This window comes from Hyla sarda, chromosome 4, assembly GCF_029499605.1.
Source record: "Hyla sarda isolate aHylSar1 chromosome 4, aHylSar1.hap1, whole genome shotgun sequence".
In the NCBI taxonomy this organism is placed as follows: domain Eukaryota; kingdom Metazoa; phylum Chordata; class Amphibia; order Anura; family Hylidae; genus Hyla; species Hyla sarda.
In genome coordinates this window covers 95,962,782-95,981,288 of record NC_079192.1, presented here as the reverse complement: position 1 = coordinate 95,981,288, position 18,507 = coordinate 95,962,782, and the positions used below count along the sequence as shown (strand labels likewise).

The window sequence follows — 18,507 nt, the reverse complement described above, 5'->3', positions numbered from 1 at the left end:
GAGTAGAAGGAAAAATTGATTCAATAAAATTTCAGCAAATTTTTGATACTAACTTGAAGCCATCTGTGAAAAAGCTGAAGTTAAAGAGAGGTTGGCTTCTACAAATGGATAATGATCCTAAACACACCTCAAAATCCACGGGGGATTACATCAAGAGGTGTAAACTGAAGGTTTTGCCTTGGCCTTCACAATCTCCTGACCTCAACATAATTGAAAATCTATGGATAGCCCTTAAAAGAGCAGTGCGTAACAGACAGCTCAGAAATCTCAAAGTACTGGAAGACTTTTGTAAGGAAGAATGGGCAAAGATGCCTCAAACAAGAATTCAAAGACTCTTGGCTGGCTACAAAAAGTGTTTACAAGCTGTGATACTTGCTAAAGGGGGCAGTACAAGATATTAACTCTGCAGGGTGCCCAAACTTTTGCAGACGCCATTTTTTTGTTTTCTGTTATTTTGAAAGTGTAAATGATGGAAATAAAAATTAACTTTTGTTGACATATTATAAGAATGTCTTATCTGTAATTTGATGCCTTTTGGAGATTTTTCCATCTTTCCTTGGCTTCTTTATGCACATTAATACAATTTTTACCTGGGGTGCCCAAACTTTTGATCCCCACTGTATATCTATATAATATATTTTATTTAATTTTTTTAGATAAAAAGCCCTTTCTCTTATAAAAACTAAAAACATCACCCTTTTTTTCCCATTAAAGAAAAAAATGTAATAAAAAAAAAAAAACCCCGTCACTTGACATTGACAAAAGTATCGGTAATTGGTATTGGTGAGTACTTAAAAAAAAAAAAAAGGATCGGTACTCGTACTTGGTCTTTAAAAAAATGGTATCGGAAATCCCTAGTTTACACAATAAAGTAAATATGAACTGGAAAATAAAATGTAACTACATAAGTTAGTTAAGCTTTGTTCACTAGCTTCTTGCCTGTTTCTCACCAAATCGGTTGATATGTTTGCACAGAAGTTAACCCCAGTCACTGTGTATCCCAGTGTTTCCCAACCAGGGTGCCTCCAGCTGTTGCAAAACTACATCTCCCAGCATGCCCGGACAGCCAACGGCTGTCCGGGCATGCTGGGAGTTGTAGTTTCGCAAGAGCTGTAGCCACCCTGGTTGGAAAACACTGGTGTATCCATTGCAATGCAGCATATGCTTATTTCTTCACTCCCACAGTATCCAGACAATTAATAAATACAACATACAAAATATATTAATGTGACAAAACATGTCTACAACCAGCGGAAATTGGCGCACCATTCTGCAGCACAAGTGTGCCCTAAAGCAACATAATCATAAATTGACACTTAATGTACATTTCAGTCCCTCTCTTTGGCTTTATTCCAGGTTTTAATCATGAGGCCAATCTTTTATTTATTTATTTTCCAGTTTCCTGCAGAATTTAATTCTTTATTTGAAGCTTTTAAAGCAGGACAGATTTATTTTTGTAGAATAAATGACCGGCACTCACTTGTGCATTCTTCTTCTTCTATTTCTTCTCTATTCAGGCAGTGATTCTAACCATCTATGTTACTGCTAGGATAAAGAATAAGAAAAATGTTGTGCCGGTCATTTATTCTACTGTATTGTCTATTGGATTGACACGTGGAAATGTGTGCAGCACAAGTGAATACTCTACCTAGTGGTTATCAGTGCCTAAAGGAGTTTTCTAGAAATTGATGAAGTAGGTATCTTATCTGACACCCGCCACCCCTGCCGATCAGCTGTTTCCCAGAGCAGCAGTGCCAGCATATACAGTGGATGACATGGAGGCAGACAGCTCTGTTATGGCCATGCTGAGTTACTGTAGATTGGCTCCCATTGAAGTGAGAGCTTAGCTGCAATAACACAACACGGCCACTATTCTATATTAAAGGGGTTATCCAGGCAAAAACTTTTTTTATATATATCAACTGGCTCCGGAAAGTTTAACAGATTTGTAAATTACTTCTATTAAAAAAATCTTAATCCTTTCAGTACTTATGAGCTGCTGAAGTTGAGTTGTTCTTTTCTGTCTAAGTGCTCTCTGATGACACGTGTCTCGGGAAACGCCCAGTTTAGAAACAAATCCCCATAGCAAACCTCTTCTACTCTGTGCAGTTCCTGAGACAAGCAGGGATGTCAGCAGAGAGCGCTGTTGCCAGACAGAAAACAACAACTCAACTTCAGCAGCTGATAATTATTGAAAGGATTAAGATTTTTTTAATAGAAGTAATAAACAAATCTGTTTAACTTTCTGGAGCCAGTTGATATTAAAAAAAAGTTTTTTCCTGGAATACCCCTTTATCGGAAATGTCAGGTGTCCCCTTAGGCTTAAGTTAAGTTTCCATTTGTTTTTTTTCTCTGGCAGTTTTTGGATATCGGACACTGCAGTTTTTGAGCCAAAGTCAGAAGTGGATCCATAAGGGAGGAGAAGTGTAAGTCCTTCCTTTATACGTCCTATTCCTTTTGAATACACTTCTGGCTTTGGCTCAATGACTGCAGTGGCTGATATCCAAAAACTGCCAGAAAAAAAGCCAAGTGGAAACTTAGCCTTACACGTGGGCACACCGGCTCTGGCGAACAGCCGGAGGGGGCACTTGCTGGATCTGCTGGATCCCCACTGAAGAGATATCGATGTCCTTTCCTAAAGATAGGCTATCGATGAAAAAGACCTGGAAAACCCTTTAAAAACTTTTTTTTTTTTTCAAATCAATTGGTGCCAGAAAGTTAAACAGATTTGTAAATGACTTCTATTAAAAAATCTTATTCCTTCCAGTTCTTATTAGCAGCTGTATGCTACAGAGGAAATTCTTTTCTTTTTGGATTTCTTTTCTGTCACGACCACAGTGCTCTCTGCTGACACCTCTGTCCATGTCAGGAACTGTCCAGAGCAGGAGAAAATCCCCATAGCAAACATATGCTGCTCTGGACAGTTCCTCACATGAACAGATGTGTCAGCAGAGCGCACTGTGGTCAGGCAGAAAAGAAATCCAAAAAGAAAAGAATTTCCTCTGTAGTATACAGCAGCTGAAAAGTACTGGAAGGATTAAGATTTTTTTAATAGAAGTCATTTACAAATCTGTTTAACTTTTTGGCACCAGTTGATTAAAAAATAAATACATTTATATCGGAGTACCCCTTTAACAGACCGGAAGCCTATGCTGAGCTGTGATGCTCTCATGACAACATATCCTACATATGCATTGAATTTGTTTAGCCTTGTCATAGGATGATTTATCGGCCCCGAATCCCAATTCACATCAATGTGCACATACATCCTTGCACTGCACCAGCCAGATAGCATGCACATTTCAGTAGTGACTCTGAGAATCACTTACGTCTAGTGGGAAGGATCGATTTATAATGCGATTCCGACGGGCGGTGTGATTTGTAGGGTCACTATCATCCAGATGCTGGAAGCTAATGGCGCAGAGACAGTCTAATATCTGCAAGAGGAACAGATTGTACAGGCCTGTGTACATTTCAATATGAAATCTCTTCTCACTTACGGGGGGATTAGACACCTCGGTGCTGTCATTGCTCTGTCAAGAAGTATTTAACACGGCCTTTTAATTAGTGTGCAGCATTTCATTGATATTTGCTTTACCTCCCCCCCCTCCCCCACCCCGCACTTTCCACGTTAATTCATATTCTTTTAATTAAAGCGAATGCGGCCTTAATCTCCCCTCACCCGCCGCATCCTGCCGCCTCCTAATTAAATTAATTGGGGAGGGGGCGGGGATGTTTTAAAGCATATAATTAAATCAATTAATATAATTTAAGCTTGGATTAACCGTACGGCAGGATGAAGGAAGGAAGCTTAAGACCCCCCTCGCCCTCTCCGATAAGTGTGTTCCAGACTGCCTCTCTCACTCATTGCTCTTCCCTTGATTTTTTAGCATCTGGCATCCAACTGGAATCACATCAGGACGTGCAGGAGGAGCATTATCCATATCCCATCATTAGGTAAAGAGCTCTTAGCCTCCAGATCTATCAACCACCTCTATTACCCAGCACATTACGCTTCCCTGATTGAGTTCAGCGCGGGGACCTTCTCTTATTCAGATGGGTCTCTGCAGGAAAATGTTCTCGACATGATGAGAGTGATATTACCAGGCCCGCACTAGAAGCGGCGTTTAATTCGGGGAGTTAAACAAATAAACTCATTATGGGATGTGGGGGATAAGGAGGGAGATGAGCAGCCGAGGGGCCATTTCCTATAATTTGCTTTTCATCTGTGTGAAATGAGTTAAGAAACTTCTGTGTATGTGTGTGTGTGTAATGAACGGAGCCGTGTGGCTACATGCGTATTGCGTGTCTATTGTAGGTCAATTCATGTGGCCCCCGCTTCGTGCACAGAAGCTCCTACGCTCGTGTAAGCAGATTATTAGGCACTTAGTAGCATCAGTCACGTCCATATAGCTTTTTATTTTTATATATTTATTTTTTTAGTGTGTAATTTGTGTCTGTGTGAAAACAGGGCTGGTGTAGGTATACAGCTTGTGTTTGTGTTACCGTCTGCGCTCCTGCTTCTCAGATATTCCAAACATTCACCTAATGTAGCCCCTGGGGTCGGGTACCCCCTCGCCCCATCCTCACGTTCAGGCTGTCGCTTTGGGATATTGCTTGTACACTGTTTTTAATCAAATGTGCAGTCAAAATGATAAGCTACATTGTCGGAAATTATTTAGTTCTAATTACCAGCAGATGGGCTGCTTTATCTGCACCTAGGGCGCGCGAGCAAAAGGAAATGCTGTGTGAACAAGAATAATTAAGAAGTTGAATAGTGTTTTTTGCGCTTAAATAATCTGCAGTTTCATGTTAATTAGCACTAATGTAATTATTTAATTACATTTATGAATTAGAGGAACTTAAAAGAGGTTTCCGTGCAAAGTGCAGGCAAATAGGTGTGCAGTGGCCCCTGGGGAAACCTTCCCCCCGCCGCTTACCGAGAGGGAGGGTTGAATTATAGGTATAGGAATGCAGACTAAACATAACCTCGCTCTATCTGGGTTACTTGTATAGGTTTTAGCTGGTAGTAAAAGGGGCTAAGCAATGTGAAGCATCTATTGATGATGATGAACTTGGAGCATCTATTGATGATGATCATTTAGACAAGTTAATGGAATTTAAAAAAATCAAACTGATATGGTGATTCTCAGGTTGCTGTGGCCCAGTAAAACTTTGTTCAAGATTTTATCAGACATGATTTGTTAAAATCTGATTGAGATGATCAGTTTGGAACAGTTCAAATTTGTCCTGAACTTCCCCAAAACTTAGCATTTCAGTGAATTGCTCAAAATAACAGCATCCACCATTTTAGCAATTAGAGCAATGGTTAGAGGGAAGGTTATGCTTTAGGAACCTAATTTTGCTAACGAGTTAATAGGGTTTAGGTTAAACTGTCTTGAGTGTTATACATGAATATTCAAGGCAAATATATTCGATCTGAATCGAATCCGACAATCTATTCAGCCGAATTAAACCCAAAATTAAAGGGAAACTGACAGCTGGTTCACCCGCATTAAACCCAATACACAGAGTTATAGTTCAGGTTAACCAGATTAAAATGAGATATAACTTCTATACAAGAAGTATTCGGGTCTGTTGCTAGTAGGCTAATGGAGATGGGAGCTGGCATACAGAGCTTCCATATGCCTACCTACAGTGCACTCATATAGATAAAGGGTCCCTATAAATATTTATGAGGTGGGCAAGCAAATGGTGGGAAGGAGGCAGGGAAGCTCTGTATGCTCCTGCCCCCTCCTCCATTGCACAAAGGACAGCATTAACATATTAGCACCCTAATATTACTCGTATCTCCAGAACTACTCTTATTTCTCTGCAGAACTAGCACCAGTCTACTTCATAGGTTGTATCTGGTACTGCAACATTCAAGCGAATGGGAGCAAACTGCACCACTAGATACAATTTATGGACAAGAGTAGCGCTTTTACCAGATATAAAAATCTGTCTCTATTTTGTAATTATAGACCACCACTTTATTAGCAATGGTTGGAAAGATTACACAACAAGTTTGTAATAATTGTAGATTAGTATCTTTGCATATGGAAGTGTTCTAGAAATAAAGTACCGATCTGATCGGGGGAAGTTTTTGTGTCCATGCTTTTACACATTTAAGATTTCTTAAAGTCTAACTGCGATCGCATTCTGGCGGCAGGATATCTGTTAAAATTTTTCACAACTTTGAAGCCTGAGACTTGCTTTAAAGCAGAAGTCTTATAGTGGAAAACATATCCCCTATCCACTGCATGATAAGTTTAAGATTGGGGGGGTTCGACTGCCGGGACCCCCTGTGACGTCCTGTAGGGGGGCCCCGGCTCTCCCCGGAAGCGGTGCATCATGACTACAACCGAAGTGGGGCCGCCACACCCCCTCCATATATCTCTATGGGAGAGCTGGCACTCCCATAGAAATATATGGAGGGGGCATGGCAGCCCCCGCTTCAGGTTGTGTCATGTCGCTCCCGGGAAGTGCAGGAGATCGTGGGGGGGGGGGTCTAAAACTTATCCCTTATAAAATGTATCCACTTTTCACTATAACATATCTCCTTTAAACTACAGCAATCAGGGTACGGATTTGCCTGGTATCCTATGCAAGTCTATGGTACTTCTGGCAAATCCTTATCCTGATTGTTGTAGTCTCGGGCTACGAAGTTGCCGGGAGATTTAAACAGATATCCTGCCGCCGGAACGTGATTGCAGGGCTACGAAGTTGCCGGGAGATTTAAACAGATATCCTGCCGCCGGAACGTGATTGCAGTTACGCTTTAAATCTCAGTTGGGTTTTGAAATTTTAAGTAATCCACCCCAACCTATATTAGAATACACAAAAAGGCTTTATATAAATTTTACTCTTGTGGATTTTGCCTTAAAGGTATGGTCACATGTAGCGCATCTGCATCGTACTGCACATTGCGGATGTGCCAATGCCGGTCACTAGAGTGAGCTCCCTGATGCGCTGGGTAGCCCTGTGTGTCTGCTTGTAGCAGCGGATTTCCCTCTGCTGATCTGCTACGAGCAGACACACAGGGCTCGCTCTAGTGACTAGCATCAGCGCATCTATTGTGTAAAATATGATGTGGATGCGCTACTTGTGACCCTAAGTTCTACTCCCCCCCCGGTGTTCTACTCTAGATCTCTGCAGTATTTGAGAGAAAATATAGGCCCGGACATGCTGGGAGTTGTAGTTTTACAACAGCTGGAGGCACACTGGTTAGGAAACACTGCTCTACAGCTTGGCATAGCCTGGATCTGCTTGTGTGACAGTTTCTCCTTTTTTTTTTTCAAATAGAGACAGACCTGTGAATCAAGCCAGTCTGGGCACCACATTAAAAACCATGAGGATCATTTTCCCGAAAAACACTTTTGGTCATTTGTACCATTGGAGCACCATGGGTCTTTCAATGCCCAATATAGACATTGCACAATGTGTTCATCATTGGTAATAATTTATTCTTGTTCATTTTAGGCTATCCTGAAGCCCAGAGAACCCAAACCCCTGACTTGCATATCCTGCAGAACCTGCAGATAGGGCGACTGAGCGACATATCAGGTGACTATGAATCCGTATGGTCACAATCGGTGGGGAGAGTTCCCAAGTCTAATGAAGAATATAGGAGCAAGGCTGTTATTTATTTGACTCGAAAATGAGAAATGGTGTGTGACATAGTTTGCTGTGGGCAATTATATGGAGCAATAGGAGTAATTACAGGGCACAGTTACATAAAGCACTGAGTACATGGATATATAGATTGGGTATAGAGCAAGCAACCAGAGCGAGGAGCCATTATAATTGAGCAGGAAGAAGAGTTATAGACAGGCATGCATCTATATAATACAAGAGATTCAATAAGATTGCTGTGTGAATACTAGTTACTAATAATAATTGATGGGAGATGAATTGATGAGTAAACAATAAATAGATAGATATGACATTGAGATTGATACCTAAACATGCGATAGATATTATGCATAGATATACAGTATAGAAATAGTATAGATATCTCCCATAAGTGAATTCACCCCCTCGCATTTTTTTAAATATTTTCTTCTTTTCATGTGACAACACTGAAGAAATGACTCTGCTACAGTCATTTCTAAATAACATAGTTCATAAGGTTGAAAAAATATCAGAGTCCATCAAGTTCAGAGTCCCTACTGAGTTGATCCAGAGGAAGGTAAAAAACCCTCATAATAGAGGTAAAAATTCCTTCCCGACTCCAATATGGCATCAGAATAAATCCCTGGATCAACCTTCTGTCCCTATATATCTAGAACCCATAACTTGTAATGTTATTATTCTCCAAAAATGTATCCAGACCCCTTTTAAATTCTTTTACTGAGTTCACATCCTCAGGCAGAGAATTCCACAGTCTCGCTGCTCTTACAGTAAAGAACCCCCGTCTGCGCTGGTGTAAAAACCTTCTTTCCGCTAAACGTAGTGGATGCCCCCTTGTTATAGATACAGTCCTGGGTATAAATAGATCATGGCAGAGATCTCTGTACTGTCCCCTGATATATTTATACATAGTTATTAGGTCACCCCTAAGCCTTCTTTTTTCTAAACTAAATAACCCTAATTCTGGATAATCTTTCTGGGTACTGTAGTCCTCCCATTCCCCGTATTACTCTGGTTGCCCGTCTTTGAACCCTCTCCAGCTCCACTATATCTTTCTTGTACACTGGTGCCCAGTACTGTACACAGTATTCTATGTGTGGTCTGACTAGTGATTTGTACAGCGGTAGAATTATTTCCTTGTCGTGGGCATCTATGCCCCTATTCATGCACCCCATGATTTTATTTGCCTCGGCGGCAGCTGCCCGGCACTGGTCACTATCGCTAAATTTACTGTTAACTAAGACCTCCCAGTGAGTGCACAGCCTGTATAACAGCGTTTAAAGGGGTACTCCGGCGCTTAGACATCTTATCCCCTATCCAAAGTATAGGGGATAAGATGCCTGATCACGGGGGTCCCGCCGCTGGGGACCCCCGTGATCTTGCACGCCGCACCCCGTTAAAATCAGTCCCCGAAGCGTGTTCGCTCCGGCTCTGATTACTGTCGATCACGGGGCCAGAGCATTGTGACGTCCCCTCCCATAAGCTTGCATTGAGGGGCAGAGCGTGACGTCACACGGGGGCGGAGCCGTGACATCACAATGCTCCGGCCCGGAGCGAACACGCTCCGGGGACTGATTTTAACGGGGTGCGGCGTGCAAGATCACGGGGGTCCCCAGCGGCGGGACCCCCGCAATCAGGCATCTTATCCCCTATCCTTTGGATAGGGGATAAGATGTCTAAGCACCGGAGTACCCCTTTAATGCTGTGTCTCCTTAAAGGGGTACTTCGGTGCTTACATATCTTATTCCCTATCCAAAGGATAGGGGATAAGATGCCTGATCACGGGAGTCCCGCAGCTGGGGACGCCCGCGATCATGCATGCGGCACCACGTTTGTAATCAGTCCCCGGAGTGTGTTCGCTCCGGGTCTGATTAAGGTCGACCGCAGGGCTATCACGCCCCCTCCCGTAGGCCTGCATTGAGGGGCGGAGCGTGACATCACACGGGGGCGGGGGCGTGAGGTCACACGCCACCGGCTCTGCGGTCGACCGTAATCAGCCCCGGAGCGAACACGCTCCGGGGACTGATTACAAGCGGGGTGCCACGTGCATGATCGCGGGCGTCCCCAGCTGCGGGACTCCCGCGATCAGGCATCTTGTCCCCTATCCTTTGGATAGGGGATAAGATGTGTAAGCACCAGAGTACCCCTTTAATATAACTCAACATACAGCCATTAATGTCTAAATATTGGCAACAAATGTCAGTACACCCCAAATGGAAATTTCCAAATTGGGCCCAAAATTTCATTATTTTGTGTGGTCACCATTATTTTCCAGCACTACCTTAAGTCTCTTGGGCATGGAGTTCACCAGAGCTTCACAGGTTACCACTGGAGTCCTCTTCCACTCCTCCATGAAGACATCACAGAGGTGGTGGATGTTAGAGACCTTGCACTCCCTCACCTTCCTTAGGTCTGGAGACATTCTTGGTCAATCTATCACCTTTAGCAAGCCAGCTGTGGTCTTGGCGGTGTGTTTGTTATCATTTTGGAATACTGTCCTGCGGCCCAGTCTCTGAGGGAATTGGATCATGCTCTGCTTCAGTATGTCATAGTAAATGTTGGTATTCATGGTTCCCTCAATGAACTGTAGCTCCCCAGTGTCAGCAGCACTCATGCAGGCCCAGACCGGGACACTCCCACCACCATGCTTGACTATAGGCAAGACACACTTATCTTAGGGGAAACACCTGTAAAATACTCCACTGTCCCAGCGCTGCTTCTCTGTCCCAGGTCCCGCCCTGCTTCACTGCTCTGGCTTCTTCTAGTTACACCTGTTTAGAGCAGATGATGCAGGCAGTGCTAATCGCGCCACCTGCATCACAGGAGAATCGCCAGATCATAGAAGAAGTGCTGGCTGGGCAGGGAGCAGATTGTTCCCTCGCTCTGTCGGCAGTCAGCTATTCATTTGTATTGGCCTCTAAAAGAGACCGATACATATGAATGCTGGGACAGCGGACGCCTCCTCTTGCCAGTTCCCTAAACAGGCTGGAGGTCCAGATAATTGGCGGTCTCGGTCCAGATCTGGACTGTTGAGTACTGCTGCTATAGATACATAGCTGCCTAGATGCCTAGACATTAGATATATATGAGATTAATAAATAGACATGACATGAATGGAGATAGATATACATATCCTTCTACATTAATGGACTATAGATGCAAAATCAGCATTTGGTCTTTCTTTCAAACTCTACTGAAGTCAGTAAGATTTGTCAATAGTCCATTTTCCATTTTATATACTAAAACAAAAAAACAGTGCCTTTGAGATCTAGGCCTTATAAACTAAGGAAAATGACAAATACATAAAAAACAATATTTATTCTTAATTTTATCAATGGTTTCTGTATTACTCAACTGTATATTAGTAGAGTATAATTACAACAATATTTCACTTTTAATAAAGAAGTTAATAATACTGAACATTATTCTATTGTGCTATAATATATGCATCTTATTATATTGCATTGACCTGGATCTCATTTTAAGAACTACTGAATGTATTTTGCATTCATGCAAGCGTCAAAAACTCAAGGAGGGCCCCTGTAATAAGTATAACACAGGCCATTATATATGCAAGTACCAGTGCACTGTATACATAATGTACTGAGTTAATGGAATCTTGATATCTCTTATGTTCATTGTGCGCTTTTCTTCTTTAGACCACAATGTGGATGTCATCTATATTTCCCCTGTGAAACTGGATGAGGAGACAGAGCAATATTACCGCAAGCTTCTCGGTCTGCGGGCAGCAGTGTTATCTGGGAACCCCCAGGATGCCACCGAGCTGCATGACAGATTTACCATTCTCATCCCTGAGGCTGTGGACAGATTCCCTGTAAGTCCTTATGGAACATAACATCATATCAAAAGCAAATCAAATGCTGGGCTCATCTTTTTTATATTCATACTTTACAGGGTGACCAAAATACCAAACTACTTTGGTAATATAAGCAATAAGTACATAATATTACGTGTGCACAGTATACAGGGATATCTGCCAACACAGAGACACCCCCCCCCCCCCTTACACTGAGATGCTACATGAAGTCTGCCCCTTGCAGAACCTTTTTTTGTCTCTTTATATCTCCAATTGATTTTCTCTCGTTGTTACTGCCTCAATATAAGCCAGGAGGGCGGCATGGGATGAGTTAGCGTTATACAAAAGGCTGGCAGCTTCTTTTCCGAGTGACAGAAGGATAATTCTGCGTGGATCAAATAAATACAGATGTGTAGTAATTAGTTCTATTCCCAGAGAGGCCATTTCTGAGGCACTAAAGATGTGAGCGATTATAGTATCACCTCCACAGCTTTTATCAATTTAAAGAGCTCAACTACAGCAGAGGTCACAACCCAGCCGCCGATTCATCATCACATTTCTGATGGCTAAGCAGAGGAATGAACTAGTGGCTGGTGATAGAGCCATTTAACCTGGAAATGATTGATCTTTATGGCTCGTGTATGGTTTTCTATGTTGTCTCTGCTCTGTCAAAACACACATTTATTTTAGAAAGCAATAGCTAATAACATCTCAATAAAAAAAGAAAAACTTCCTTTTAAACCATATGAAAAAATACACATTCCAGCCGTCTTGTTGTCAAGACATTCCAAAAATAGTTTGTGCATAATAGCATGGAATGATTTGTATTATTATTATTATTAATAATATTTAAATAATCAAATTATCATATTTTTACTTCTGTATTGTGGTTATTGAAAAGTGAAACATTGTATTACTGCACTAAATTATCAAATTATTATATTTTTACTTCTGTACTGTGGTTATTGAAATGTGAAACATTGTATCACTGCACTAAATGATCCTAAATATTTGTATAAATAAAGCCATGTCCTAATATACCATACATTTGCATATATGATAGTGATGGGTATACATGCATGATATGAGAATGAAGCCCGATATCTCAGTATGAAGATGTTAAAATAGTTTCTGGTTGTGGCTGGTGCCCACTAGTGGTGAACAGTTTTGCAGCAGCTTCAGACTGTCTGATATAATGCTAAAATCAGATGCTGAATGTCATAATATCCTATAATATGGAGCATTATTAAATAAAGTCATTACACAACATGTGGCAATTCTTTTTGTTCCACTGCAGTGAAGAAGGTTTTATAAAATTCCATACACACAATGCAGTTTTTGGGCAGGTGGCTTTGTGTTGGATTTAGTTGCCTTTCACTTTAAAGATAGCTGCACCTTGAAAAATACATGTAAATCGCCTTGAATTACCCGTTCCTTCTGCCTCTGTAATCTATACCTATTACTAATCTTCTATGTATTATACTTTATTATGAATATTATTTCTAATGTACCTCATATTTCCTACATATGTGTTTCCTTGTAAAAAAAATATAAAAATGTGAAGTACATTTTTTAAAATAATTATACATGCAATACTGGGATGTGTTTTATTTATAGAAGCAATCCTAGGACTACAACTTTTTATTTGACTTTCTGTTTACATTGATTCAGTCCTTACACCTTTCATAGCTGATTTCAAGTGAAATGCCCCCATACACTTTAGGCTAAGTTTCTACTTGTTTTTTTATTTTTATTTTTTTTAAACGCCAATTCTGCCGCATGGCGTTTTTTCGGCCAAAAAATGCTGCGGCCAGATGTTGGCTGTAAATCAATCAGAAATCGCAAAATTCTTTTCCCACTTGGCTTTTTTCAGTTTGGCGTTTTTTAATTTTTTTTCTATCCTTTTGGCATTTTTTCACTCTTTTTTTGGTGTTTTTCAGCTCCTTGGCGGTTTTGCAAAATCGCAGCATGTTGAGCCACTGGCATTTTTTCCCCCTGAAATCGTGGCGTTTTTCTCCCATAGAAGTCTATGGGAGTAAAACAACGCCAAGAAAAACGCCATGTGGGTTTTAACTTTGGCATTTTTTCAGGCGGTTTTTATTCTCTTTTGGACTTCAGCGATCCAAAAAAGTGATGGAGATACCATTTTTAATAAAATTTCGTAGGGTACCATTTAAAAAAAAAATACATTTCGTTAGATACAATTTTTTCCATCACTACTGTATCTTTATTATTTTTATTACAAAATTTTTATTCATTTTTAAAACAGGGATCAATTTATGTGTGCGGGTGGGGACCTAAAAATCTAGCCGACAATAATAAAAATGTAGTGTGTGTGTGTGTTTTTCACTTTTTTTTCTTAATTTTTTTAATTTTTTAGGTAGTACTACTACTCCCAGCATGGAACACACTGTTCAATGATGGGAGTAGTAGTACCTGTACTAATTGACAGATCGCCCGTTGCGATCCTCCTGTATAATGTATAGATGTGGCGGCCGCTCTTCTATGGTCCCCTGCACTGCCGTATACATACACCTATTCATATTTCCCGCAGAGACCTGTGATTGGCCAGATGGTTCCAGCCAATCACAACTCTCTGTGGGAAATATGAATACATGTATATATATATATATATGTTAGTGCAGGGGACCATAGAAGAGCGTCCGCATCTAAACATTATACAGGAGGATCACAGCAGATGTCAGGAGTGACATCTGCTGTGATCTTTCCTTAACTTCAGGTACTACTACTCCCAACATGGAGCACACTCTACTCCATGCTGGGAGCTGTCGTACCTGCATTAATAGACAGATCGCAACAGGTGTCAGAAGTTACACTCGCTGCCATCTGTCTATTAATGCAGGTACTACAGCTCCCATCATGGAACAGAGTGTGCTCCATGTTGGGAGTAGTAGTTCCTGCAGGTAAGAACAGATCACAGCAGGTATCACTACTGACACCCGCTGCGATCGTCCTGTCTATAGCAGAGATGCAGAACGGCTCTATACAGTGCTTGCATCTCTGCACTATACTCCGGCCGGCCACTCACTCATTCATATTTCCCTCTGAGAGCTGTGATTGGCTGCAACCATCCAGCCAATCACCACTCTGGGCGGAAAATATGAATGAGTGATGTTCTATTCACATCACTGGCCGGAGTACAGTGCAGAGATGTGAGCGCTGTATAGAGCTGCTCCGCATCTCTGCTATATTATGGACGATCGCATCGGGTGTCAGGTGTGACCCCCGGGGTGATATGTCTATTAGTACAGGTACTACCACTCCCATCATGGAACAGTCTGTTCCATGCTGGGAGTAGTAGTACTATCTAAAAAAAATTAAAGATAGAGAAAAAAAAGTGAAACACACACACTTTATTAAAATTAATTCAAATGTTGTTATAAAAAATTAAAATTTCGTTAAATACATTTCATTCCATCACTACTGCATCCTTTTTTTTTTTTTTCAAAAAATGCAATTTCCACACAAATGAAAAAGCGCCAGACGCAGGAAATTGCACTGCCGTTATTTCAGGCGTTATTTCAGGTGTTTTTTTCAAACCAAAAAACGCAGGACAAAAAAACAAGTAGAAACTTAGCCTTAGACATGAGTTATCTGATCTGACAATTTTAAGTCAGTTAACTATTTAATGGGTATGCTGGCAGGGCCTGGACTGGGACTGAAAAGCAACCCTGGAACTCAAACCCCACCAGTCCCTATATACAATATTACCCCAGCTATGATGGAAAAAAAATAGTAGTGTACAATGCATCATGTAGCCAGTTCTGCTTTAATAAAGCATTACTGTCATAAAAAAAAAAACTTTCACAGATCGCAGTTGAGTCTCTGTCCTGAGATCTGCTGCGATTGTGAGTTTTAAGCTCCCCACTCCTTTGTCAGTCAAATTTGACTTTTTCTCTGCAGGTTGAATTTGCCAGCCAGTCTGAGAATGGAGCACACAGCTGCCGGCTTATAACTCACAAACACAGCGGATCTCAGGACTGACATGCCGACTATAACTTTTGACATGTCTGGGCCACTTGTCAATAGTTTTTCTTAATAGCATTAACCTTTTAAGGCAACGTTCACATTGCTATTTTTCCCCCACCTGTTCTGGGACCATTCAGCTCTTTTTTTGCACCGAATGGCCCCAAAACTGGTCGGTGCACAACTCATCCCACCGGATCACCACCGGGTACCGACTTGGTAATGGGATCCGTAGGAATCCACCAGTTTACTAGTGCATGCACAATTTTTTTTCTCCGCTAGACTCCTGTTTTGACAGAATTACTGACACAGTTCCATATATCCGGACCCGACGGCATTGTGAAAGAGTTCAGTCATCCTGCACCCTCCCCATGCTTATTTTAATCAAGGTGGAATAAAATATATGCTTTTTATTGGAGATATGTCAGTGCCATGATCCTTTCTATCTTATATGGTGGATGCATTGTGAAAGAGACCTAAACACAGAAACATAGAATGTGTCGGCAGATAAGAACCATTTGGCCCATCTAATCTGCCCAATAATCTGAATCCTATGAATAGTCCCTGGCCCTATCTTATATGAGGGATAGCCTTATGCCTATCCCATGCATGCTTAAACTCCTTCACTGTATTTGTAGCTACCACTTCAGCAGGAAGGCTATTCCATGCATCCACTACTCTCTCAGTAAAGTAATACTTCCTGATATTACTGCATAAACCTTTGCCCCTCTAATATAAAACTATGTCCTCTTGTGGTAGTTTTTCTTCTTTTAAATATGCTCTCTTCCTATGCACCCACTTAAATATGTGAACCCCAGAGTCATTAAAAAACAAAAGGCAGCACTAGCATCACATGGTCAGAGACAGGTGTACACTTACTTTGCAGTCAGGGTAAAATGGACACTATCACTTATACGCACCAGTATTACCACCATACAGTAATTGCATAGTGGTCATATACCTGGTATACAATGGCGCTCTACAGAGTATTATCACTCTGCAGACAATAAAAGAGAATATAGCATTGATCTGATGCAGAAGGCAGTATGTAAATATCCTAGAGGATATGTCATGTCGAACAGCCCCAAAATGGGTCAGAGTACAACTGACCCCTACAGGTCCCAACGGATCCCATTGACTTGAATGGGGTCTGTCGGAGATCCGGTATTATATCGGAGTTTAGCTGGGGGGAAAAATGGTCATTTTCAGCTGTGATTTGAAGTTTTAGACTGCACTATTTTTTTTTTTTTTTTTTAAAGCTTTTTATTATTATTTTCGGAGATCTAATGTGACCACAAATCAGCATTTCTGGTATTTTTTTTTACACTGTTCACTGTGTGGGATAATAAACATTATATTTTAATACCAAATTAAAAAATATTAAATATGTAGTTTTTTTCTTCTTTTTTTCTAATGGGAAAAAGGGGAGATGAGGAGACCTCCAGCGGCCATTTGAGCTCATCAGACTACAACGATTGCACAGCTAAAGTATGACGAGTCCTGCACTCGCTACATAGCCACACTGCAAATGTATGACGCTGTGTGGAAAGTTACTTGCTGCAGCGCTGTACATTTACTGCACGTTCCTTAAGAGTTAAAGCAACAATAAATTCAGACCCCTAAATTTAGACCAGACCCTCCAGTATGTTATTCAGACTTCGGCCCAAAGGCTGACATGGCTGATAACATGGAGCAATAAACATTTACCCATCCTACACTCAGCCTCTGTAGGATGCATAAGGGAAGCAATAAGTATATACCTACCCCCAGTGCTTCTATTGCTGTCACAGCCCCAGGTTTACTTCTGCCCAATAGTATTATGCATTTTGAAGCTCTGTTATGACCTGCATATGGGCTGATTATCAAAAGTCAGAGGTCATGTCACTGGGGTGATAAGCATAAAGGCAGAAATGACCCCCCTTGTTAGGAATCACCTGTATAGATACTGTGGGCTGAATTTCAAAACTTGCCCTGGTTGGTCACATCAGCCTGTATGCTTGTCCCTACTCCAGCCCCCCACAGATGTATATCGTGTATACAGCCTTACCAGCCTGGGGAAACTTGTGAGAGCTGGGATGGCTCCTAGGAAGACATAGGGAACTTCATCATACAGAAATCACTTCCCGTGCAGAGCGGCCTAAGGTCAGGGGTGGGGCTACCATATGTAATGGGCGGGACTACAAAAGGCCAAGGGTGGGGCTACGAGCACTCCTAAAGGCTGAGGAAGATAGGATGCAGGCTATGCATCCCAGCTGAGTGTGGCTCAGCTGAGCAGTACCGCACAGAAATACATTCTCCTGGCTCCTGCACAGACTATAGTAAGATAATGCAATATATTGCTGTGTGTGTGAGCAGGAGACTGTGCGTGCAGCTCTATGATGGCTGCCTGACATTGTCAGTATAACAACAGACAGCTTTCACTGTTCACACATGAGGTGTGTGCGACAGGCCGAATTTTCCCAGTGTCCTGGTAGGGCAGTCCGGCCCTGTATGGTCGCCTTCTGAGTCTTAGTACAGCTGATAACGGGCGGGGGGGCGGTATCTGTTATGTTGAATTTTAACTACCTAATACTTGTCTTCTCAGGAAGACAAGTGTTTACGAGGGGAGTCTAGTCTGGTAGTGACTATCCTACCCATTCCAAACACATGACCACCTGACAATGTTTTTTACAACCCTTTTTCGATTACACGTGAATGGCCATAGTGATCAGATTCATCTGATCAAATCAATATTCACTGTACCAAAGTATTGCAGACTGGATAGAGGAATAACATACTCATTTTCTCTTATGACAGAATCACCATATGTGCCTTTCCACTCTACTCAAGTACAGTCCAAAGACCATGCAGCGTATTCGCAACTTGACTCAAGGCCGGGAGACCTACATTGTTGGAAGAGTCCCACATACTGATGATCTGGCTGTGGCAGATATGCTTGGTGTCCCTATTCTGGGTACTGAACCCAACGTGGCACATCTGTATAGCACCAAGTCTGGAAGTAAGCGCATCTTTGCGAGTGCCAACATCGCCACTCCCCCTGGAGAATATGACATCTATAACCAAGAACAGGT

The 18,507-nt window shown here is 41.7% G+C and overlaps 1 protein-coding gene across 6 annotated transcripts in view; it reads left to right on the top strand.

Moving 5' to 3' along the window:
• Positions 1–18,507, top strand: part of IQCH (IQ motif containing H) — a 125,147-nt gene that overhangs the window by 53,115 nt on the left and 53,525 nt on the right. For 5 of the 6 annotated variants that reach the window (XR_008892391.1, XM_056571643.1, XM_056571642.1 and 2 more), the window contains exons 10-13: positions 3,891–3,957; positions 7,483–7,566; positions 11,292–11,467; positions 18,233–18,505. Coding sequence is in view for 5 of the 6 variants with exons in the window: in XM_056571643.1 (XP_056427618.1) it covers positions 3,891–3,957; positions 7,483–7,566; positions 11,292–11,467; positions 18,233–18,505 (600 nt within the window). In the remaining variant the exon portion in view is untranslated. The remainder of the gene's footprint in view (positions 1–3,890; positions 3,958–7,482; positions 7,567–11,291; positions 11,468–18,232; positions 18,506–18,507) is intronic. The other variant, XM_056571647.1, reaches the window with a different exon arrangement.